This window comes from Schistocerca piceifrons, chromosome 7, assembly GCF_021461385.2.
Source record: "Schistocerca piceifrons isolate TAMUIC-IGC-003096 chromosome 7, iqSchPice1.1, whole genome shotgun sequence".
Taxonomy (NCBI): Eukaryota; Metazoa; Arthropoda; class Insecta; order Orthoptera; family Acrididae; genus Schistocerca; species Schistocerca piceifrons.
The window spans coordinates 518,472,204-518,497,429 of NC_060144.1; the positions used below are offsets into that span (position 1 = coordinate 518,472,204).

The following is a 25,226-nucleotide window of genomic DNA, read 5'->3' on the forward strand; positions in this document are numbered from 1 at the left end:
TTGGGTCTTCAATCTCATATGTGAGATCCTAGAAGTTATTCCAGTGAATCCACTCACTAGGTGTTTAAATTTTTGTCTTACCCCTCCTGTACCAAATTCATGGTAGCTCTCTGAACCATGGTAGAAAATTATCCAGCTTCCCATATCAAGCACTCCATGTCTAGTCATCATATTTCCTGTAGGGCAATTATACCTGCCATGGTTTTATTGAGTTGATCTAGCAGTGACCTCAGGGCCCCTGCCCTGTACAGCGATTGTACATTCCAGGTTCCAATAAACACATCATTTTTTCGTTTTTGTTTGCCTTTAACAGTGACATGTCATCGTCAATAAATCCATCCGGCTTCTTTACTCTGAGGTTTGTGAACAAGAATTTTTTTACAGCAAGGGTTTGTTAGCCGCTTGCCCGACCTCCAACTTGGAGGACCAGGATTTGTATGAGGTTTACTCCTTTAGGGAAGCTGGCTTCATTGCACCTGTAGAGCCCTCCCTGCCCTATGTTGTGGGACACACTTTGTGTGGCCCCTTTGTCAAGACCACTCCGGCTTGGGTGATCCTGCCATTATCTACACTACCGCCGACACAGCTCTTGACTTCATCAGAGCACGCAAACTCTCCCGCCTGGCACTGAAGGTACCTTCAGTAGGGCAGTGTCCCTTGGGAAGGATTTTTAATCATTTTACATGTACAAATTCTGGCACACTGTCATGTTAACATGGTGACTTGTCTCCTACACAAGCCCCAATCCTGAAGTATCTAAGTTTGAAGGGAAAAGGAAAAAAAATCGATTCATCTTGAAGGTGTCTGAATCCATTTCACACTTACAGTTCATGAAGATAGAGGAAATGAAGTAATAACATTAAGCTGTGCACAGAAAACCAATCGAATAAATACCACAGTATTTATAGTGGTAAAGTCATGTTATTTTATCCCTAAAGTACACGTGAGAATGGGCCAAATCTATGTGAATACGAGACAACTATGGATATAAGACAAACTGCCCCCCCCCCCTCCCCTTTTTTAAGTGTCTCCTGAGAAAATTCTGTTTTCAGCATACTCTGACTAATCAAAGTTACAAACTGTTTTATGAATATGAAGTCTACTTCTTCTTCTTCTTCTTCTTCTTCTTCTTCCACTCCAGGCTTAGGTCTAGGGCCTGCTCTGGTCTCAAATCTCATCCTTGGGCTCCCCGCACTTCTCCTGCCCACAAGGTTTACAATCCGTTGCTAGTTTAGGAAGTCTTTGTGGTGACAAGACATATGAAGTGCATGTTCTCCCCAGCTTTCTTTGTATTGGATTCCTAATTCTTCCCTTATTACTTCATTTATAATTTTGTCTTCGTTAGTGCAGCCTTTCACAGATCTTAGACATTTCATTTCTGATGCTTTTAGTTGCTGTAAATCTTCATTCCTTAGCGTCCAACTTTTTGCTCCATATAAAGTAGGAACTGCCGTGACTTCACAAAATATCAGTTATGTCCCTTTCCTTATTTTACCCTTAAGTGTTTTTGTTCTTGTGCCACATATACACTGGTAAGTAGTAGTTTTTATTCTGTATATCTGTATCGATCATATGATGTCACATCCTACATACTTGAAATTGGGTACCTGTTCTATCAGTTTATTATTGAGGACTGTTTTTGTTTGCACTGAGTGAATACCTAAAAAGGCCATAGTTTTCATTTCATTTATAGATGTAATATGATTGTAGCTTTTACTTTAGTTTATGGATATAAAGTATCAGCCAAATAAAAGTTAACATTATACCTATTCTAAACTTAGAATAAAATAAACAAAAAGAAATGGTTTACATTAATTTTTATCTTCCTTTCCTTTTTTGATTACTATGTAAGCATCTGTAGTATCACCATTTTTTATTATAGAAATGGGTCATGAAGACATGGCTGTTTTTTTTTTTTTTTTTTTTTTCTTTCTCCCCCCCCCCCCCCCCCCCCCCCCTCCAAGTACATTGCAGATTTTGCATCTGTATTGGAATGAGAGTGTAACAATTTTCCTTCATCTCTTGCTTCCAAACATACCATCTCCTCATTGCTTTCTCATTTGCTGCATAGAACCAGCAGCTGACACACTCCATTTCATTCCCATCATACCTTGCAGTGAATGTTTGACAACATTGCTGCACAAAACACTTAAGTACACCATTGGCCTCTATCTTGGTTTTTGTCCTCTTCTGCAGAAATGTATACTGTTCTCTAATTTTAATGGATTTGGGCAAACTGTAGTTTAAATGTGGTAGATGTTCATAAAAAGCCAAGGAATGTGGTATACATTCATGTGGTTGGTAGCATATCGAAATATGCTGCCCATTCACCACTCCTCTTCCCAAATTCATCATAGTTGTTAGCCAAGCTGGTGTCATTGTCCCCCCCCCCCCCCCACACACCCACCCCCCACCCCCAGTCCTTCAGATTTCTTCAAAATAAATCTGCACAAGACCTCAGTTGCCAAACCTTCATATGTAAATGTAAGACTGCTTAACCAGCTACTCAACATGAAAGTGCTGCCGTAACAGCAATAGTTTCATCTGCAAATTTAAGATGACCCTGTATTTTTTTAAATGGTGGTTTTGGGAAACAACCTCATTTTATAATCTGGTAAATATGGTATTTCATTTCCTCAGAGTTATATACTGTTGTTATTAGTCATACCTACACTAAATGTAATCTGCTACTAACTGACTTGAAATATTTCATGGTTCTACAAATGGCGAATTGTGCCTGCTATATTTTGATTTTCAGTAGTGATATACCAAGAACTAAAACAACATTGCACTGTATTTTCTTGATCATATATGAAGTAATCCCAGACCATGATATCATCAACATTGTCTTCAGTACACACTGCACTGCATTCACTACAGCTCTTTCTTAAGCAACCTTGATGAATGCTACAGCTCAGAGGGAATGAACAAATTTTCTCTGTGTGTTGTTTGCCATTGCAGACCTAACAGATTAGTATGCTGTTTGCTGTGAATAGCAGCCCACACACTTCCATTTATCACTCAGTCTATTGACCCATTTCTAAAGTTATCCAATCCTGTTGGTGTCCTAAGACGCTGAGTGCTGCAGGATTGTGATGTCAGAAGTATGTTGACATTTTTGAGAGTCTCATAAAGCATACCTTACGAGAAATGCTGTGTAAAAGAAGGTTTGATTTTCTGAATAGTGGTGCCTTAAAACAGATCCTTTGCATGATCTAGTCTCAGTAAAAAAAAGTATTGTTTTGTGAGTCACTTGGTAATATAAAATTTCAGTTGTGAAGTTTATTTGTATTTTATGCTTTGTGGATTATTTATTTGTGTGACAAATGACTGTTTTAGTTGTAATCCAACTTAAATGCTATTTCATTAACAGGTATACTGGAAGATCTGGAGGACATAAAGAAGGAACAAGAAGAAAAAAGAAGGAAAGCCCTGTTAAAGAAGAGAAAAATGAGATAGTTCTGTGGGTTTCCACACCGTCTTACCCCAGTGTAATATAAGGGAGCAGTGTGATAGAGAAATCTAAGTATAGATTTTTTATGAAATTGTAACTGGGGACCTTTGCATGTACAAAAGTTTGCTTTGTAATATTTTTGAATCCTTCTGGATCATAATCAGTATGTATCATATGTTTGTTAAGTCACACAAATTTCCTTCTTGTATTAATTTAGTTGCATTTTTGTTAATAGTGGTCAACAAATATGTCACAAGTGTATAAAACAAGCAGCTAAGAACTCTGGAAGACACTGCCAGAATGTGTGTGTGTGTGTGTGTGTGTGTGTGTGTGTGTGTGTGTGTGTGTGTGTGTGTGTGTGTGATAGAGAGAGTACATAAATTGGTTTGTAATATACTTCCATTATAACAGCATTTGATTCTAAATAAAATTACAATAGTTGCCTGTAAATTACATTTGATAATTATATAAAAGGTATCTGTAAATATTAAAAGCAAGTATTAATATAGAAGCCATATGGTTTCCAAATTTCTTTTAAATAATTTGATTTGAGGAGTGGAAAAAAAATTATCATCTGAAGTATGTATTTATGAATTTAATCTCTAAAAAGTAATGTGCCACTACTTCAAAGTCTTCACTGCAACTGCACCAAAATTTGTATTACAACAGTTGACAGTAAGATTTTTATTCATTAGTGTTGGTATCCCATTTCTGCTGTGTGGAATTTGTGACCTGTCAGTATATGGATGCTGTTTCACATCAAGCAATGAAACTGGGTGTCATTGCAGGGAAGGATCTTGGTGGCGGATCTTCCTCAGATATGTACGTTGATTGGTGCTGACAATTTCACTTTTGCCTTCTAATAAAAAGTGTATATTTTGTGACATAAATCTATAGCAGTGCAGCTTTACATCAGTTCAAGATAAATACCTCAGACATTATGAGTACTGGTTTTCAGAATAAATAACTTGTGATTTAATACAGTCATAAATGATAAGAGATGTTATGAATAATTTGAGTTACATAATTTTTTAAAGAAGTCAATGACTATTAATCTTTTATGGCAAATTTTATTGAAAGTTAATCGCATATTGAATCAAAAGAAGAAAAATCAACACACACACACACAGGGACAATTTGTGTTAAGTTCTTGATTGTCACCACAATTAAACCAAATAAAACTATTAAGGTCAGAGTAAGTATTGTTGATAGATGTACACTCAACAGACGAATAAGACTGAAAAATAGTATGGCATTTCAACTAAGCTTGTGAGATAGAACCAAGTCCAAACTTGTTCTTGCAGTGTAGTGTAGAAAGCATTGTTACTAAGTAAATGAACACCCCCCCCCCTCCCCCGCCAGCCCTCCTTACCCAACCATATATTTTTTCTTCAGAATTTATTTTATTAGTTGTTATGTAGGTCTGCTAGAATGTTTTGAAAGGCAACAATATCCTTGCTGTCTATTTAGGTCTTGTAAATATGTCAGAAGTGGTAATGGAATGCTTGTGAAAGTGAGTTTTTTGGTCATAATGATAATTACTTTGTTTTCAATGTGTAAGTAATTACTGCCAAAATATCTTTTATTGAAGAAAGTGTAAAGTGTGAATTTAATCTACGAATCTCGTAGCTTTTGATGCTTTGGCTTATGTATGCTTCATATGCCAATAATTTGCATTTTAGAATATAAATGTTTAATCGTGAAAGTTGTTAAAGCCATTAAATATGTGATGCTGTTCTGTTGTTATCGCAGTTTATTTAAAAATAGTGATATTTATTGTTTTTCTCCTTTTGGTTATCAGATCTCATTATACTTTTAAAATCTGTGCATAACAGTAAATGTTATTCGTAGTTTGTTGTAAGCTGTAAATAGTTCTTATATTTCTCAGCAGAAAGACAATATGTTATTGCAAAGAACAAAACAAAGTAAATATTAAGAATGATAAAAGGGGACTTAAAAGCAGACAGCTATTACTCCATTTGTAAGTTATCGCACAGCTGTAGTCTCTTTTTTCGTTGTTAAGTATTCAGGATGTGTATGCATTTTTCCATAAAAACATAAACTGAAATGTATGTTTGTTCAATTATATTCAATACGTTTTGTTACTTTTCTGATTAATATTTAATACTTCTCAACCTTTTAGAATCGTGTTCTCTGAAAGTAATGATGACTTATCAGTGTGAAAGCACAAGTGTTAGTTTTCATCCATTTTAAAGAAAAGCATACACAATATGAATCATCAGATAATCTTGACAGATTACTAATTTTTTATTTTAGTTAGAAAGATTCTAAAGACACTTGACATTCCCAATTACCAAGGCATCATTTTCGTACATACCTTGAGCACATTATGGTCACAAATTTGTATAATGCTTATTGTTGCTGATTGTATGTGTAAAATGTCATCTGTCTAAGAGCTGTTTTATATAATTTGTGAGTGGTTTTTGCTTGCTTCTTGTCTCGGTTGGTGTATTTATTTTCATGTACAGTTTATAGTGGTGTTAGCATTTTGTGAGTTTTATTTTCCCCAAGCAGGCATAAACAACATAAAGAAACTATAGCACAGCATTTAAATAAGAGTAACAAGAAAGTGTATGAAACGGCTGCTTGCTGTCTATAATATCATTTATATTTTTCTGTGATATTTACAGTCAAGTGTTATTGTTACGTTAACAAAATTACTACTCATGTTTGAATATACTCATTTTTAAAAAAGCAGAAATATGTGCTTTATTTGTTGATGTCATTTAAGTTGACAGAATTTTCCAGTGTATATTGCTTGTCGAAAGGGGAGAGATCCCTATTAGTTTTTGTGTCATTAATTTGTTCTGGAGCAGCACTGCATCTTTTCAAGACATTGATTACTTTCCCAGTGGAAGTTAACACACAGTGAACATTGCTCTTTTGTTCTTTTTCTCAAAATCTGACAGATTATGTGTATTTATAAAAACTATGCCACAGTCCTTTAAAAGAAGAAAAGAAAAAGGAAAGAAAAAAAAATTACCTTGATATTGCAAGTAGTTTGTTTTTCGAATGTTTCTTTGCACTCAGTTCATATTATTTTGATGTATAGTGGCATAAAGAAATACCTGGAAGAGCAGTGTAGTTCTTGCCTTACTAGTTATAGTGACAGTATTTTGATATTGTATGTTTACAGCTGTAGTCACCCACATTTTGTATCAGAATCTCAGTGTGTGTGTGTGTGTGTGTGTGTGTGTGTGTGTGTGTGTGCGCGCGCGTGCGTGCATGCGCGCGAGCGCGCGCGCGCGCGCGCACGTGTGAGGGAATGAGTGGTGGTGGTGGCGGTGGAGGGGGGGCGGGGGGAGGTCAGATTTTCATTTCACGAAAAAAAAAACATTGTGCATTTATAAAGGAAAGTGCTAATTTTAACTATATTGGAATTCAAATACCACTTGTTTTACATTTAAACTTGGACAACATTTTGTCATTGGTGTCTGTATGTGTTAGCAAATATTAATGATCTTTATAATGTCTTACTGAGTTTGTAAAATCTTTAAAATTATGATGCATTTATACAGATGCAAGGTAGCAGTTGTCTTACTCCATCTGTTAAGCTTAATGACTTCCAACACACTTCACAACCCTGTTTACATGAGGCATTTTGAGAGTCCTGTGAGCAGGCTATCCAGTGTTGAAATCGTATCTACACACCTTAAAAACACACATAACTGTCAGCATAATATAACAAAAATAATCCGTTTTTGACAATAGATTGTAATTGTATAGATAAAAAATCTACTCACCAAGAGGCAGCAGGAGAACACGTATAAAGAAAGGTTTCACCTATGCAAGCTTTCTGAGCTAGTGGCTCCTTCATCTGGCAGGAGGAGGAGGAGAGGGGGATGAAGGGAACGAAACTGGTGAAAGCCCCTGCAATCAGTCTTTCCTTCTCATTCCGTCAGTAAGTCTCCCCTGACTTATGGTTTCGGGTGACTTTTCTGAACTCTTTATCGCTTCTCCTAAGCCTCTCCAGTTCCTTTGCCTTCACTCCTCTTCCTTCCCCTTCAACCCTTCTGCCAAAAGGAGGAACCACTGGCTCCAGAAGCTTGTGTAAGTGAAACTTTTTCATGTGTGTGTCCTCCTGCTCTTGATTGATAAGTAGAACTTTTATCTGTCCAATTATGCTGCAATATAAACTATGTTAACCAAGGTGTCGTCCTTGTTCTATATAATTACCCAGATCTTTCTCCTTTGCCAGTCAATCACCAGTTTGCTTTTCTTTTAGTTGTTGACCTCCAGATATAAATTAGGCAGCAGAAAGTGGAGTGCAATGTAAATAATTCAAGGAATATGTGCTGTAGGTAACAACTCAGTAGACAGAAAAGATGCTGAGTCTTTGAACGTAAACAAGACAGAACTTTGTTAGTCTTTAGACAAATTCTTTTTCAGAGTTATAGAGTGTAGTGTGTTACCATGTACCTCCCCCCCCCCCCCTTCCCCCCCCCCCCCCTCCCCCACACACACACACACAAACTGTACAGCCAAATTGTCCCTGATAAGTACATTATGCTGACTGCAGCTCAAATGCAGTGAAGGTTATGGGGAGAGGAGGAGGAGGTGGGAAGTGAGAGGGAGAAAGGTGCAAATTGTACAAATGAGGCCCTGATTAGCTCACTCTGGTGCAGGCAGGAGAATTGATGATGGGGAGTAGTGGATGCAGGTGGAGAGGTTGGTGTTAGAACAGAGGGAGTGGAAACTATGGGAAAGAGGTTGTTAGTGGAGAGCGGATAAAGTTAGTGCCCAGGGGCAGGGGCTAGTGGAGATTGAAACCAGGAGGATTATGGGATTGAAGGCTGTGTTGCGAGGACAGCTCCCAACTATGTAACTCAGAGGATCTGGTATTTTGTGCCTTTAAACCTTACATTGCGTGTGGCTGCAACATGTGGATGTTACTGTTAAATTTGCTGTCAGTTCATAATGAAGTATATGTGTCTTTCCAGTTCATATTAGTGTCCCATCCCCCTTCCTCACCTATGTCCCCCTCTCCCCAACATCTAATTGACTTAAGCTGTGTAATTCTTTACGTATGTAGCAGATAGCATATTGCTCTGTGTGTTGGATTCCACATAAACTGTGAACTTGTAGATTCTACAATAATTGGAGGAGTACAGAGGTTAGAGCGTCAGCCATAATACAATGGCTACCCTAAAAGTAACCCCCTTATATTATAAAGAAAATACAGAAATACTAAAGCAAATTTATGATATAAATCTTAAAACAACACCGTTTATTACTTCTCTTCATAATTGCCAAACAGGTTTAAGCAGATTTGTGATATATCTTAATTTGATCTGCATAAAATTCTGCTGCCTGACATTATAAGAAGTCCTTGATAGCATTTTGAAGTTCTTCATTGTAATCAAAGCACTGGGAACCAAGCCACTTCTTCATGAGCACAAAATCAAAGTCACTTATAGACAAACCAGGACTGTGAGGCAGATGTTAAAAAAAAATGCCACATTTGAACTGGCACAATAATTCTTGTGTTGACTGGGCAGTGTGTGGCCAAGGATTCTCACAAATGCTACACATGCAGTAAGAGAACACATTACTTGCTTTGAATGACTTCTTCTTTTTTTCCCCCTCTCACTAGGCTTCAGAATTGATTGTTCTTCCCCATACCATAATAGACCCAAGCAAGTTTAATTTAGTACTTCAAAAAGAGGTAGCCAAAACAAGAGTGATGGAGTTAGGCAAACATTTTTTCAGTTTGTTGGGCAAAAATGGTCTGAACCCATGCCATTAGTCTCCTTGTTATCATATGAAATCCATCTCTCTTAGCTGCTCCAATTCTGATCAGTAGGTCCTCTGCAGCATTATGAAAAAAGGACATTCAGAGACGCTGCTATCTTGTAGAGTTTTTTGTTTCTCGGGCCATTTTGTAATCTGATGAGAACAGAACTTGTGGTACGCTAATTGTTTGGGGGCAGTCTCACACAAAACTCTCAGGAGAATCTATGGGACATTGTTCGACAGAAAAGATGCCAAGGAAATGCCAGTTTTTTATGTGTCCCCCCCCCCCTGTTGTTTTCTGTACCATTTTGTTGCTGATCACATGGATGACCACTTCTATCGTTTTCATGAATATTGGTCATGAAACCACTGATGTATAACACATTTGCTCATCATATTGTTTGTGTACGTAACAAATTTTGGATTGATTGACAACATATGTTAGGATTTTTGCCAATAAAATCTGTATTATGGAACAAATTTTACAATTCGTATGATTTTCAGTTGCAACACTCTTGCTGAACGGCTATGGCAAAGAAACATTGTGGCTTCCTTGCTATCATACCACTAAGTGTCCCAAGCTACTTTGTAAGCCAGAGTAATGGCTGTTGCATTCCCTTCACTACTGTCCATACTACAAGAAACAGAGGTTACTTTTGGATAGTGCTCACATATTGCTGTTGTGTTGAAATGATGATAAGTGATCAGAAACAAAATCTTAATAATAGATTGAAATTTGATAGTAGCCATTCTTAAGTGAAATGCTCCCTTACCTAGACCCACAGATTTCATGCCAATTTAACCTATTTACACACCCAATCTTGCTGTTGCTTTTACTCTCCTCCCTTAACCCCCCTAAAAAAAAACTCTTGTACTAGGTCTACAACTTTGCTTCCGCCATTTTTCTCGAAGTTTGGGACTTTATTGTGAAAAATTTACCAAAAAATTATGATTCATAGTACTGCCCATCGCTGGCCACTACATTCTCCCATCTTTCGGTTTGCATACAAATCCCATAGCAGAACGACTGGGTGTCTAGATCCATGAATCAATTCAATTTTGCACTGCTCATATGATCGGAAGTGCTGGTCAGCCAGACTGTATGCCATTGATCGAAAAAGTTGGTAGTCAGAGAGAGAAATGCATGGAGAATATACAACGGTAGGGATAAGACTTCTCATTTCAACGTTTCCGTGTATATTTGGCAGGTTTTGCGACATGGGTTCAAGCACTGACCTTCTGCAAAATTACCTTTATGTGTCTATCGCTGTATTGTGGCTATTTGTGTTTCAGTGCAGGGCTCAAATGCATCAATTGCTTTCAATAATGATGTCCTGTGACTGTCTTCGTCCGTTTCAGTAGCTTCGAAAACATTCTGTCTTCCACTGCCACGCCAGTCTTAGACATCAAAATCATCGTTCTTAAGACATTGAAAACATTCTTTGCACGTTCTTCCACTAATAGTTCCCTCACCATTGGTCTTAGCCAGCATTTTAAGGGGGGTAGGACGTCAAACAGGCCAATTTGGAGCAGGAGAGGCACCATAGGACGTTTTAATTTCCACTGTCTGTACTTTTACAAATAAATTCATAAAACTTTGTCAGCATGACCAGGAAAGATTCAGAATTCACACTCATAGCAGTGGAAGTTCAAAAACATAACTAAGTAATTTCAATATAATAGAGGGAAACATTCCACGTGGGAAAAATTATATATAAAAACAAAGATGAGGTGACTTACCGAACGAAAGCGCTGGCAGGTCGATAGACACACAAACATACACACACAATTCAAGCTTTCGCAACAAACTGTTGCCTCATCAGGAAAGAGGGAAGGAGAGGGGAAGACGAAAGGAAGTGGGTTTTAAGGGAGAGGGTAAGGAGTCATTCCAATCCCGGGAGCGGAAAGACTTACCTTAGGGGGAAAAAAGGACAGGTATACACTCGCACACACACACATATCCATCCACACATACAGACACAAGCAGACATATTTACGGGAGCGGAAAGACTTACCTTAGGGGGAAAAAAGGACAGGTATACACTCGCGCACACACACACATATCCATCCACACATACAGACACAAGCAGACATATTTAAATATGTCTGCTTGTGTCTGTATGTGTGGATGGATATGTGTGTGTGTGCGCGAGTGTATACCTGTCCTGGTATGAAACTCTAGAATTTTCCAAATTATTAAAAACTGTGGTAAAAATTGAGGTAATTAGCTACAAAGTTTGTGTTTTTTCTAAACATGAAGTTTAAAATACAACAGATCATTCGTTTTTTCATAAATTAAATATGTTCTAGAGTTTCATACACCTGTAAGTATGGTATGTATGCTGTGCAAAATTCATCAAAGAATCTCTCTAACTTATGAAGAAAAGTGTACATATAGCAACAAATGCAGCCATTAGTAAGTGAAAAAAATGATGAAATTTCACACGTAAAAAAAAAATATTTTGCTATGTTTTCAAACTTCCACTGCAATGAGTGTGAATCCTGAATCCTTCCTGGTGATGCTGACAAAGTTTTATGAATTTATTTGTAAAAGTATAGACACTGGAAATTAAAATGTCCTGTGATGCCTCTCCTGCTCCAAGTCAGCCCATTTGATGTCCTACCCCCCTTAAGAGCCACAGCCGCAGATTTCTTTGTGTTAAAGCAGAAAATTAAAACTTCCCGCAAATGGCAGGAAATGGGTATGTAAGTTGACATACTTAATCGAGAATAACGTTATGATGCAATCACAAATCGACTAGTATTTTTATGGCATTATGTTTATAGATACCTAAGCTTATTGTATTACACCTATGACCAACTATCCAAACCCCACTTGCCGCTACTGCCGTCTATTGCAAAATGGCGGAAGCAAAGTTGTAGACCGAAGTGCTGGAGCTACAGTTTTCTGATGTTATGCTTCAGTCATCATCCTTCTGAAAATAGTAGTATGTTGTTAGCCACTTGATTCCATCTATACTGATCAGGAGAAAAGTGGAACACCCTCAATGGCTGTGTTGAGTGGCACCATGGTATAACATGTATGTACTGAGAGGATGTAGGGTTAGTGATTCATTTGTGACTGGCATCGTTGGTACATCAACTGTCCTGGCCAGCAAGATCATGAGAACTCTCACCAATTAAACATGTTTGGAACATAGTGAAATTGGAACTTATTCACTCTCTAGAGCCTTCAAGAACTACTGCCAAATTGCAACAAAAGGTGCAAGTTACTAGAGACAATCTATTGCACAATGTCATTCAGACATTGGCTTTGCAAACCAGAATACACACCTGCTTGTCCACCAAAGGGGGAGGTACATTGTATAGATGTAACTAAACAGGTTTGGAAGATGACTTATCAACAGCTGTCAAGTAAGGTATGAAATGAATGTTTCATCATCAGCTGCTTTTATTTTAAACACACATATCAACTGGTTTCAGTCAGTATATCAATGTACAACACAGGACTTTTAGCAGAAAATATACTTGTATCAAGTGTACGCACTCTACAGTTTTCAATAAAATTTCCTTGATGTTGAGGATACTAACACTTTTTGCGCAAGGCAGACTCTGTATGACTTCCCATCTCATTTTCTGGACATGCAAAGGCTAACTAATGTACGCAATTCTAAATTTACATGGAGCTGAGGTGTTACTTCCCTCCTCCTGCAGCTATAAAATAAGACTCCACACACAAATAATGTGTTGTCAAACATGCACAAGCACAAAATGTGTACAGACCCAGCATCATTGACAAGAGCAATCTGCACAGATGGGTTAGCCTGTGATACAACACAGGCTAGTCAAAATGGTTCAAATGGCTCTGAGCACTAAGGGACTTAACATCTGAGGTCATCCCCTAGAACTTACCACTACTTAAAACCTAACTAGCCTAAGGACATAACACACGTCCATGCCCGAGGCAGGATTCGAACCTGTGACCGTAGCTGTCCCGCAGTTCCAGACTGAAGCGCCTAGAACCACTTGGCCACACTGGCCGGCTCAGGTTAGTCAACTCTGCTTTTGAGCACAGTTTAGCAGCCATTCTGATAGTCAGGTGATTGGTAGTCATGCTCACTTAGAAGCCTATGCAAAGCTAGAACAAGGTAAGACTGATTTAACAGATGGCCCTACCTACAGTAGCGGAAATCAGTATAAAGGCAGTGTTCTACAAAAATAATATACAATGTCTGAAGCTTACATGTATCGAGTTTATTATGAAAGTAGTAGATACATTTAAAACATAAACAATCATGATGGAATCACATTGTTTCTTTCATAACATGAGTAACAAAATAAGAAGTCTGCTTTTCCTGGATGGAAACTGGTGCAAAGGTTCACTCTGTGCTGTTGTGTTATTGCATTTTAAGTTTCTAGTACTGTGTCCAACTTCCGTTCTTCTGAATTGCCTCAAAAATTCTTCGGCTTACTTTTTTTTTTTAACTCTACTTGTATTTCACTTTTCAGCTTACATATGACCTCAAACTGCCTTCAATTGCAATAAACACTCCTTGCAAGTATTCCCCAAAGTTTTCATGGAGTTCAAATCCAAGCTACGTGCAGGCCAGTGCAAGACACCACTCTTTTTTAGAAACATACACTGATGCATTACCTTGTTGAAACATTAGACTTTTGTCCGTAGGTTCTAATATATTCTCAGTACACATATTGGAGTTCATTTAAGTGTTCACCCAAGCAATTCGTAATTTACCTTTACTGCAGAAGGCTGCCAAGGTCATAACACTTCGAGCACCAAAATTTCTTCTCATTCTTACCTGCTGCTCTGTTCTCAGATTGTGCCAATCATACTGAGATCCATCGAGACCAACCAAATTAAACTTCTTCTCATCACTGACATTCACTTTATCCCAATCTGATGTCTGTGATGAATGTTTTTCAGCAAACTCCAACCTATTCTCCTTATGTTTGGGTGTTAGAGCAGGTGTCTGCACTCATTGCTTGAATGCAAGATGTTTGTCATTTGACAAAATTTGTCATACACGTCTGGCAGTTACTGTCGACTGTAAACCAGCAACATGTGGAGAAGAATAACAGTTTGTGGCCCTTGCTTTGCACCAAAATAATAGTTTCAGTGCCTCAGTTAATTTTCTGCTTTGCCATATTTTCCATTCTGTCCATATCTTGATCCAAATCTAACAAAATCATAAATCACTGTACTGTAACGGTTGAACTTCTTGGCTGTCTGACAATTAGAGTGTCACATTTCCTGCTATAAATCAGTTTTTGCTGTTCCAGCACATAATTGTTTTCTGCATGACAATGTCACAATTCGCCCATTTAGGATCAAAGAAACGCAACTCCAAAAACAGTATTTTGAGATAATTCGATTTAAAGGTTTTATCCAAAAGACTGAGTACTTTCTAATAGTTTTCACAAACCTTTCTATGGGAAATAAAAAGTATACTTCATTGACTGTTTTCTACTAGGCGTTACTATTCTAGTTACTTGGTGGACAATAATGAAATTTGTCTGCAGTAGCATTGAACTCACAATAAATAATTTACAGGTAAGAGAAATAATAATCTTGTTTTTTTTTTTTTTTTTTTTAGTCTTCACATAACAAACATAGGAAAAATCATTTTAACTAAACACAGTGCTCCATCACAGCTGGCCGCGGTGGTCTAGCGGTTCTAGGCGCTCAGTCCGGAACCGGGCGACTGCTACGGTCGCAGGTTCGAATCCTGCCTCGGGCATGGATGTGTGTGATGTCCTTGGGTTAGTTAGGTTTAAGTAGTTCTAAGTTCTAGGGGACTGATGACCACAGATGTTAAGTCCCATAGTGCTCAGAGCCATTTGAACTATTTTTTTTTTTTTAGCTCCCTCTCACCAGTTTTTCTGTTTGTGGATTACTGTTTCAAAAATAATACAAGATAGACATTTAAATGAGCCAAAATTAGTTATTTACATGAACCACTAAGGTGACGAACTAGCATCAATAATAAAGGAGACAAAAACCAAAATAAACATGAAATCTATTCCTGTGATTCTTCCAAGTTTTCCTCATTTTCTAAATTGTTAGCAGCATTGAGTCCTTGATATAATGTGTGATACCTAGGAGGTATAATACCCTTATTACACAAATCTATAAGAGTTTTTTTTTCTCATCTTTACTTTTGCAGAGAGGACTGTCATATGCTGGGCACAGATCCTGAATTCGAAGAATTTCGTAGGCCAGGTCTTTTCTTGGTGTGCAAAACTTGAACGCCACAATCGTTGTAGGAATACTTGAAAAACCTCATGTCAGGTTGATCTTTCCTTTATTGCATCCAAGCAATCTTAAGCCATTTCACAGTTCCTCCATTCTCAGCCATTTTCCTATTCCAAATTATTTTCTTCTGAAGCTGGTTGAAATGTAAAATTTGAGTGTTATCCATTTCTGTACTTGTTAGAGGTCATTCTTACAATTGTAAACCACCCAATGGGATCAAAAACATCTGCATGTTTACTTTTTCTTTCAATACTTGTGTGCACTGAGTCTACTTCCATTTGTGTATGTCCAGGCTCAAAAAAAGCATTGGTTGATAGTTGGAATGTGCAGTGTATTTTTACTGCATGGAAACACACAGTGCTCAATTTGACATTCCTGTTCTGGCCCCCACATGTATCAGAAAGCAAGGTTATCGATTTTCCTTGTGCAGGATTTTTCAAAAAATATCACAGGCATGAAGCCACTTCTATGGACCCCATTTTAGATGTTGTCTCGTCCCACATGTAGCAATAAGTTATGTTTTCCCCTACATTAAAAACTGTGAGATTGTACATGTAGAGGCTTCTTTTATAGAATATTGCCTTTGCATTCACTTTAGGGCAGTAAATCTACATCTACATGTATACTCCGCTAGCCACCAAGCGGTGTGTGGCGAAGGACACAATTTGCACCCAAGTCATATTTCCCCCCCTCTGTTCCACTCGCGGATCACATGAGGGAAAAACGACTGTCTTAACGCCTCAGTATGAGCTCTAATTTCCCTTATCTTTGAATGGTGATCATTGCGCGATTTGAAAGTTGGTGGTAATAATAAATGCTCTACATCGTTGGTGAAGATTGGATTTCAGAATTTAGTGAGTATCCCCTTCTGTTTAGCATGCCGTCTATCTGCAAGTGTGTCCCATTTCAAACTTTCTATGAGATTTGTAATGCTCTCGCGATGGCTAAATGTACCAGTCATGAATCTTGCCACTCTTCTTTGGACCTTCTCAATCTCTTGAATCAGACCCAACTGGTAAGGGTTCCATAAAGATGAATAATACTCTAAGACTGGATGAACTAATGTATTGTAAGCGATTTCCTTTGTTGAAGGACTGCACTGCTTCAGGATTCTACCAATAAACCACAATCTAGAGTTTGCCTTACCCATTACTTGTGTAATCTGATCGTTCCATTTGAGATCATTTCGAATAGTCACACCCAGATACTTGACAGATGTTACCGCTTCCAAAGACAGGGCATTTATTTTGTACTCATACATTAATGGGGATTTTCGCCTTCTTATACTTAGTAGGTTGCACTTACTAATATTGAGAGATAACTGCCAGTCATTACACCATGCATTAATTTTCTGAATATCCTCTTTGATTTGTTCACAACTTTCGTGTGATACTACTTTCCTGTAGACTACAGCATCATTGGCAAACATCCTAATGCCGCTGTCAGTAGCATCAACCAGATCATTTATGTAAATCATAAAAAGCAGCGGACCTATTACGCTGCCCTGGGCACACCTGAAGTTATGCTTGTTTCTGTTGAAGTCTCCCCATTCAGGACAACACAGTGCGGAACTGAGTCGAACGCCTTTCGAAAGTTGAGAAATATGGCATCAGCCTGGGAGCCGGTATCTAGAGCCTGTTGTATATCATGCACAAAGCGGGCCAGCTATGTCTCACATGACCGTTGCTTCCTAAAACTATGCTGGTTTCTGCAGATGAGCTTCTCAGATTCTAGAAAGGTCATTATGTCTGAACACAAAATATGTTCCATGATTCTACAACAAATCGATGTCAGTGAAATTGGCCAGTAATTTTGTGCATCCGATTATCTACCCTTTTTATAGATTGCTATGACCTGGGCCTTCTTCCTGTCCCGTGGAACTTTCCACTGTTCCAATGATCTCTGATAGATGATGGATAAGAATGGTGCTATATTTGTAGCATGTTGTTGTTGTTGTTGTTGTTGTGGTCTTCAGTCCTGAGACTGGTTTGATGCAGCTCTCCATGCTACTCTATCCTGTGCAAGCTTTTTCACCTCCCAGTACCTACCGCAACCTACATCCTTCTGAATCTGCTTAGTGTATTCATCTCTTGGTCTCCCTCTACGATTTTTACCCTCCACGCTGCCCTCCAATACTAAATTGGTGATCCCTTGATGCCTCAGAACATGTCCTACCAACCGATCCCTTCTTCTGGTCAAGTTGTGCCACAAACTTCTCTTCTCCCCAATCCTATTCAATACTTCCTCATTAGTTATGTGATCTACCCATCTAATCTTCAGCATTCTTCTGTAGCACCACATTTCGAAAGCTTCTATTCTCTTCTTGTCCAAACTATTTATCGTCCATGTTTCACTTCCATACATGGCTACACTCCATACAAATACTTTCAGAAATGACTTCCTGACACTTAAATCTATACTCGATGTTAACAGATTTCTCTTCTTCAGAAACGCTTTCCTTGCCATTGCCAGTCTACATTTTATATCCTCTCTACTTCGACCATCATCAGTTATTTTGCTCCCCAAATAGCAAAACTCCTTTACTACTTTAAGTGTCTCATTTCCTAATCTAATTCCCTCAGCATCACCCGACTTAATTAGACTACATTCCATTATCCTTGTTTTGCTTTTGTTGATGATCATCTTATATCCTCCTTTCAAGACACTGTCCATTCCGTTCCACTGCTCTTCCAAGTCCTTTGCTGTCTCTGACAGAATTACAATGTCATCGGCGAACCTCAAAGTTTTTATTTCTTCTCCATGAATTTTAATACCTACTCCGAATTTTTCTTCTGTTTCCTTTACTGCTTGCTCAATATACAGCTTGAACAACATCGGGGAGAGGCTACAACCCTGTCTTACTCCCTTCCCAACCACTGCTTCTCTTTCGTGTCCCTCGACTCTTATAACTGCCATCTGGTTTCTGTACAAATTGTAAATAGCCATTCGCTCCCTGTATTTTACCCCTGCCACCTTTAGAATTTGAAAGAGAGTATTCCAGTCAACACTGTCAAAAGCTTTCTCTAAGTCTACAAGTGCTAGAAACGTAGGTTTGCCTTTCCTTAATCTTTCTTCTAAGATAAGTCGTAAGGTCAGTACTGCCTCACGTGTTCCAGTGTTTCTACGGAATCCAAACTGATCTTCCCCGAGGTTGGCTTCTACTAGTTTTTCCATTCGTCTGTAAAGAATTCGTGTTAGTATTTTGCAGCTGTGACTTATTAAACTGATAGTATGGTAATTTTCACATCTGTCAACACCTGCTTTCTTTGGGATTGGAATTATTATATTCTTCTTGAAGTCTGAGGGTATTTCGCCTGTTTCATACATCTTGCTCACCAGATGGTAGAGTTTTGTCAGGACTGGCTCTCCCAAGGCTGTCAGTAGTTCCAATGGAACGTTGTCTACTCCGGGGGCCTTGTTTCGACTCAGGTCTTTCAGTGCTCTGTCAAACTCTTCACGCAGTATCATATCTCCCATTTCATCTTCATCTACATCCTCTTCCATTTCCATAATATTGTCCTCAAGAACATCGCCCTTGTATAGACCCTCTATATACTCCTTCCTCCTTTCTGCTTTCCCTTCTTTGCTTAGAACTGGGTTTCCATCTGAGCTCTTGATATTCATACAAGTCGTTCTCTTATCTCCAAAGGTCTCTTTAATTTTCCTGTAGGCAGTATCTATCTTACCCCTAGTGAGATAGGCCTCTACATCCTTACATTTGTCCTCTAAGCCATCCCTGCTTAGCCATTTTGCACTTCCTGTCGATCTCATTTTTGAGACGTTTGTATTCCTTTTTGCCTGCTTCATTTACTGCATTTTTATATTTTCTCCTTTCATCAATTAAATTCAATATTTCTTCTGTTACCCAAGGATTTCTACTAGCCCTCGTCTTTTTACGTACTTGATCCTCTTCTGCCTTCGCTACTTCATCCCTCAAAGCTACCCATTCTTCTTCTACTGTATTTTTTTCCCCCATTCCTGTCAATTGTTCCCTTATGCTCTCCCTGAAACTCTGTACAACCTCTGGTTCTTTCAGTTTATCCAGATCCCATCTCCTTAAATTCCCACCTTTTTGCAGTTTCTTCAGTTTTAATCTACAGGTCATAACCAATAGATTGTGGTCAGAGTCCACATCTGCCCCTGGAAATGTCTTACAATTTAAAACCTGGTTCCTAAATCTCTGTCGTACCATTATATAATCTATCTGATACCTTTTAGTATCTCCAGGGTTCTTCCATGTATACAACCTTCTTTCATGATTCTTAAACCAAGTGTTAGCTATGATTATGTTGTGCTCTGTGCAAAATTCTACCAGGCGGCTTCCTCTTTCATTTCTTAGTCCCAATCCATATTCACCTACTATGTTTCCTTCTCTCCCTTTTCCTACACTCTAATTGCAGTCACCCATGACTATTAAATTTTTGTCTCCCTTCACAATCTGAATAATTTCTTTTATTTCATCATACATTTCTTCAATTTTTTCGTCATCTGCAGAGCTAGTTGGCATATAAACTTGTACTACTGTAGTAGGTGTGGGCTTCGTATCTATCTTAGCCACAATAATGCGTTCACTATGCAGTTTGTAGTAGCTTACCTGCATTCCTATTTTACTATTCATTATTAAACCTACTCCTGCATTACCCCTATTTGATTTTGTGTTTATAACCCTGTAGTCACCTGACCAGAAGTCTTGTTCCTCCTGCCACCGAACTTCACTAATTCCCACTATATCTAACTTCAACCTATCCATTTCCCTTTTTAAATTTTCTAACCTGCCTGCCCGATTAAGGGATCTGACATTCCACGCTCCGATCCGTAGAACGCCAGTTTTCTTTCTCCTGATAACGACATCCTGTTGAGTAGTCCCCGCCCAGAGATCCGAATGGGGGACTATTTTACCTCCGGAATATTTTACCCAAGAGGACGCCATCATCATTTAATCATACAGTAAAGCTGCATGCCCTCGGGAAAAATTACGGCCGTAGTTTCCCCTTGCTTTCAGCCTTTCGCAGTACCAGCACAGCAAGGCCGTTTTGGTTAGTGTTACAAGGCCAGATCAGTCAATCATCCAGACTGCTGCCCTTGTAACTACTGAAAAGGCTGCTGCCCCTCTTCAGGAACCACACGTTTGTCTGGCCTCTCAACAGATACCCCTCCGTTGTGGTTGCACCTACGGTACGGCTATCTGTATCGCTGAGGCACGCAAGCCTCCCCACCAACGGCAAGGTCCACGGTTCATGGGGGGGGATTTGTAGCATAGTCAACATATAATCTTACGTGGATACCGTCTGGGCCAGATGCCTTCCTGGCATCTAAGGATCTTAAGTGTTTTACAATCCCAGATACACTAATCACTATGTCAGCTGTCCTTGCGTTTGTTCGATAATTGATAGGGGGAATGGTGCTGCAGTCCTCTACCATAAACGAGTGTTTGAAAGCTGGGTTTAGAATTTTGGCGTTCTGTTTATCATCATCACTTACATTACCCATACTGTCAGCAAGAGAAGGTATTGAATTATTTTTATCGTTCATAGACTTTACGTACGACAAATTTATTTATTTAATTTTTTTTTTTTTTTTTTAATAGGATCTGCAGAAAAAATATTGCTTTCAAATTTGTTAAAAGAATCTCTCAGTGTCCTTCTGACAGCTGCTTTCATTTCGCATAATTTCTGTTTGTCAGTGGGGCAGTGACTACGTTTAAAACGACTGTGCAGAATTATCTGATTTCTCAGCAACTTCCTAATATGTTTGTTGTACCAAGGTGGATCCTTTCACTCTCCTATATTTCTGCTATGCACATACTTCTCTAGCATGTGGTGGACAATACCTTTAAGTTCCAACCAAAGATGCTCAATATCTTTGTGTTCTGCAGTGAATGCTTGGAGCTGACTATGAAAATATTCATTAATGACACTTTTCTTGCTTTCCCAAACAAGAAAACTCTACGCTGTTTCTTTGGTTTTTTTGCAACTTCCACTGACATAGAAGCCACAACGACATTATGGTCGCTAATACCTTCTTCTAGATTAACTTCCTCAAAAAGATCAGGTCTGTTTGTCACCAAGATATCTAATATGTTCCCATCTTGAGTTGGTTTTCTATCCAATTGCTCATGATTGTATGTTGAGAGTGCTCCTAGAATAACTTCTCTGTGATAAACGTGTAATTTTCCCAGTCAATTGATGCCAGATTAAAGTCTCCACCTATAACTAATGGATAATTTGGATATTTATTTCCTATGTACTCAAGACTTCCCTGAAATGCTCTGAAATGTTTGTTGTGGATGCTGGTGGTCTATAAAAATATCCTAATACAATGGTCAATCCTTGTCTGATTGACAGTTTTATCCAGACTATTTCACAGTCCAACCCAGTATCGATTTCAACTGCATTTAAACAGCTTTTAACTGCAATGAACACACCACCTCCCATAGCATCAGTCCTATCCTTCCTAAACATTTTCCAATCTGAGTTTAAAATTTCACTGCTATTTATGTCTGGTTTCAACCAGCTTTTGGTACCTAATACAATATTGGCTTGTAAGTCAAATTCAGCTAACAAAGATTCACCTTTTCTTCCACTTTCTTTCTTAATGTTCTTAAATTCCCTTGTCATTTCATTCCTTTTCAAATACGCTCCCTATTCTCTTTTAAAATCTTTGTCTTCCTTTTCCTCAGCCAAAAGGTGTGAACATTTAAACATTTATCACACACATCTTTTGTGACCCATGGAATTTCAGATTAAATTCCTTTGTGAATATCTCCCTATACAGCCATAATTTCTCGACTGTCTTTCTTTCCTCATAGCATTGTTCCCAATGTAACTCATATGATATCTTAATATTAATATCGGCAGGTAATTAATCTGCTGTACATTCTTTCCTCTTGTAATGAGACAGAAGGGTAGGAAAACTCTGAATTTGTTTCCTTATAGCTTCTTTACTTTCTTCTGGTCTCTTTATACCTGGCTCATTAATCCTCTTTGCTTATTCTCAATTACATGATGTACATCTCCTTTTTTTTTTAATAGTACTTCTTACAAAGGTTTCAGAAATGTCAAATGTCTTGAGGAAAAATTGCATACACACTTGAATCTTATCAGATCCCTGTATAAGACAGAATTTCATCATCCTCCTCCTCCGTGAGTTGTCCGATTTTGTTCCTCTTCTTCTTCCACAAACTTATCTAGGTACTGCCTTTGTAGCACAAGTGATCCAAGATCCCAGTGGGCTCTATGGAAATTTTGTCTGTCTTACTCAGTAAACTTACTGCTGCACTGTTGTAGGGCAATCTTTTGGCTTCACATTTCTTGCAGGAACTTCAGAATTCTTTGTAGAAATATATGCCCTACCATGCTGTCGATTGATTTTTCTTTGTGTTTTTTTTTCCATGTCTCTTTAACCCCTACCCTTTTTCATTTTCTTGTTTTGTTACTATTCTCAATACCAGCATTGTCATCTGCAATTTCCCCGAGCTGATTACTTGTGCACCAGTTGCACCCTCAGCAGTTTTTGTGACATTCTTTCCAAGGGATGCTCCACAATCAACACTGCTGACTGTAATAATAACATGACAGGTATTCAGAGTAAGGGAAAAGAAAATTAACTGGAACTGCTATAGTGTCTAGTAATTGTTTGGTTTCTCACCAGAATCTGTAGTGTTGCCTGGTTCATAGGAAGGATCGTCATCTGTATCTGAACCCATGAATGTCCTGAGCATCTCCACATCACATTCTTCCTCAGCTATGAATATAAGAAATAATAATAATAGTAAAAATAATGACAACAGCAGTAATAGCAATAATAATAATAATAATAATAATTATTATTATTATTATTACTATAATACTTACTACTGAAATATATACAGTAAGAAACAGGTTCTAATACTTACAAGATTCGATTAAATTCTGTTCCTTCTCGAGGTGCATTTTCACCATCCTCCTTCCTCTGGACTGTATAGTGCTCCTAGTTGCTTGTAAACCCATTCATGATTGAAACAATACTTATCTTCCTTACCAGGAAGGTGCACTTCATAGTTCTCACAGATGACAATGTGTCTAGAGATAAGTAGCTGGAATAGCAACTTCTAACAGTCATGTAAGGATCAGAGAAATGTAAGAGCTGTTTCCTTTCACAAATTAACACAACACTGTGTCCTGTAGTCCAAAAACTGATCAGCTCTTCCATCTATCTGATCCTTACTATTTTTCGTAAAATGTAGATACGTTGACAAATAAAATGGAGACCACATAAGATAGAGTTATGCTTGTTTGATCATAACGTAGGTCTTGATTCCGGCACTAACAACTCAAAGGTGGCAAAAATGTGGTTATGTCTGTCTGATCCTAAATGGGCAAATTGTGGTTTATGTATGCTCTGCACACTGTCACTAACGGTACCTATTTCCCGTCTGCAAGAAAGGCCCATAAGCACACAGAGCTGACTGTCTTCATACTGAGTTCCACCCTCTACCATGTCAATCATTGATGCCTTGGTATATATTGTATTACTGATATCAAATGTGATAGCATTTGACTGCATTTGTCAGTATACTGGATCTCATACTATTGCACTACACCTTTCACAATTGTTCCAAGAGACAATTTTTCTATAAATATTCATGCCTTTAAACTGATTTCCCCTACTGTGTGGTAGGGTAGGATATGCCAGTGGCCGGACAAGGACTTGAATATGATGTCCCAGTCACATGCACCAGTGCCACATTCCTATCCTGTGCTGATTCTCCCTCCCAGCCCTCAGCCAACCTTCCCTCCAGTCTTCAGTCTTCCCTCAACCTCCCCATATCCTTTTGTCCTCTCACCAACACCTCACTCCACCCCCACCCTTCTAACACAATATCTCAACCTAATCAAGCTGCAGTGCTGTAGCTCCAAAGGACGGCGACGTCTGAAAGCCTAACAACACTTTATCTTGTTTATGTGCCTATAGGCAACTTTTCTGAATGCTGAATTATTACTTTTACTCTGTCCATTGTTTGTTTTTGATTTGTTTCGTTATCTTGTTATGTTCATTGCACTACTGAGTAAGTGGTCAAAAATTTTTGTGTCTCAATCCCTCGATCGACTTTTAGACACACTAAAGCTAATTAATGGATAATATAAAATCAAATGATGGGAAGTCCAGGATGGAATAACAACAATTTTATGAAAAGGATAGATTGCTATTCACTATGTAGAAGAAATGTTGAGTTGCAGATAGGCACAATGAGAAGACTGCAATACATTTTAGGCCTTCGTCTGAAATAGAAACACACATAAGCACAACTCACACACATATTAACACAAGCAAGCATAACTTGCACACACAGCAGCAGCTAGAGAGAGAGAGAATTTTGGCCAAAAGCTAAAATGCATAGCAGTCTTTTTGTTGTGTCTGTCTCCGTCTCAGTGACTCCCCTATATGGTGAGTAGCAATCTATCCTTTCTTTAATATTGTTTATAAATAATGTAAGTAATTTTTGCTTTTAGCATTAGATTATAGGTGTTACTGAGGGGTCATTCCATCTCAAATCAACTAACAATCTGAACCTTGATAGCTCAGATTCGGATGAATTTTTTTTCAGGTACTGCACCCTCCATAACACTAGTTTAAATTTGAAATTTCAAATTTTTCTGACCTTTGGTTTTTGAGTTTCAAGGGTTTAAAAATAAAAAAAACCTCTGTTTTTGATCAATCATTGAGTGTTTTAAAATGCTGTAGCTCAAAAACTATACAACCTAGAGAGCTCAAACTTGCATCATTGTTTTCCTCTAAAAATTCCCT

The 25,226-nt window shown here is 38.3% G+C and overlaps 1 protein-coding gene across 2 annotated transcripts in view; it reads left to right on the top strand.

Annotated features, from left to right (window-relative positions):
* LOC124804660 (protein SPT2 homolog) overlaps window positions 1-6,176 on the top strand; it is a 51,268-nt gene extending 45,092 nt beyond the window's left edge. For both annotated transcript variants that reach the window (XM_047264894.1, XM_047264895.1), the window contains exon 8: window positions 3,374-6,176. In XM_047264894.1, the coding sequence (XP_047120850.1) occupies window positions 3,374-3,459 (86 nt within the window). In that variant the 3' untranslated portion in view covers window positions 3,460-6,176. The remainder of the gene's footprint in view (window positions 1-3,373) is intronic.
* The last annotated feature ends 19,050 nt before the right edge of the window (window positions 6,177-25,226 follow it).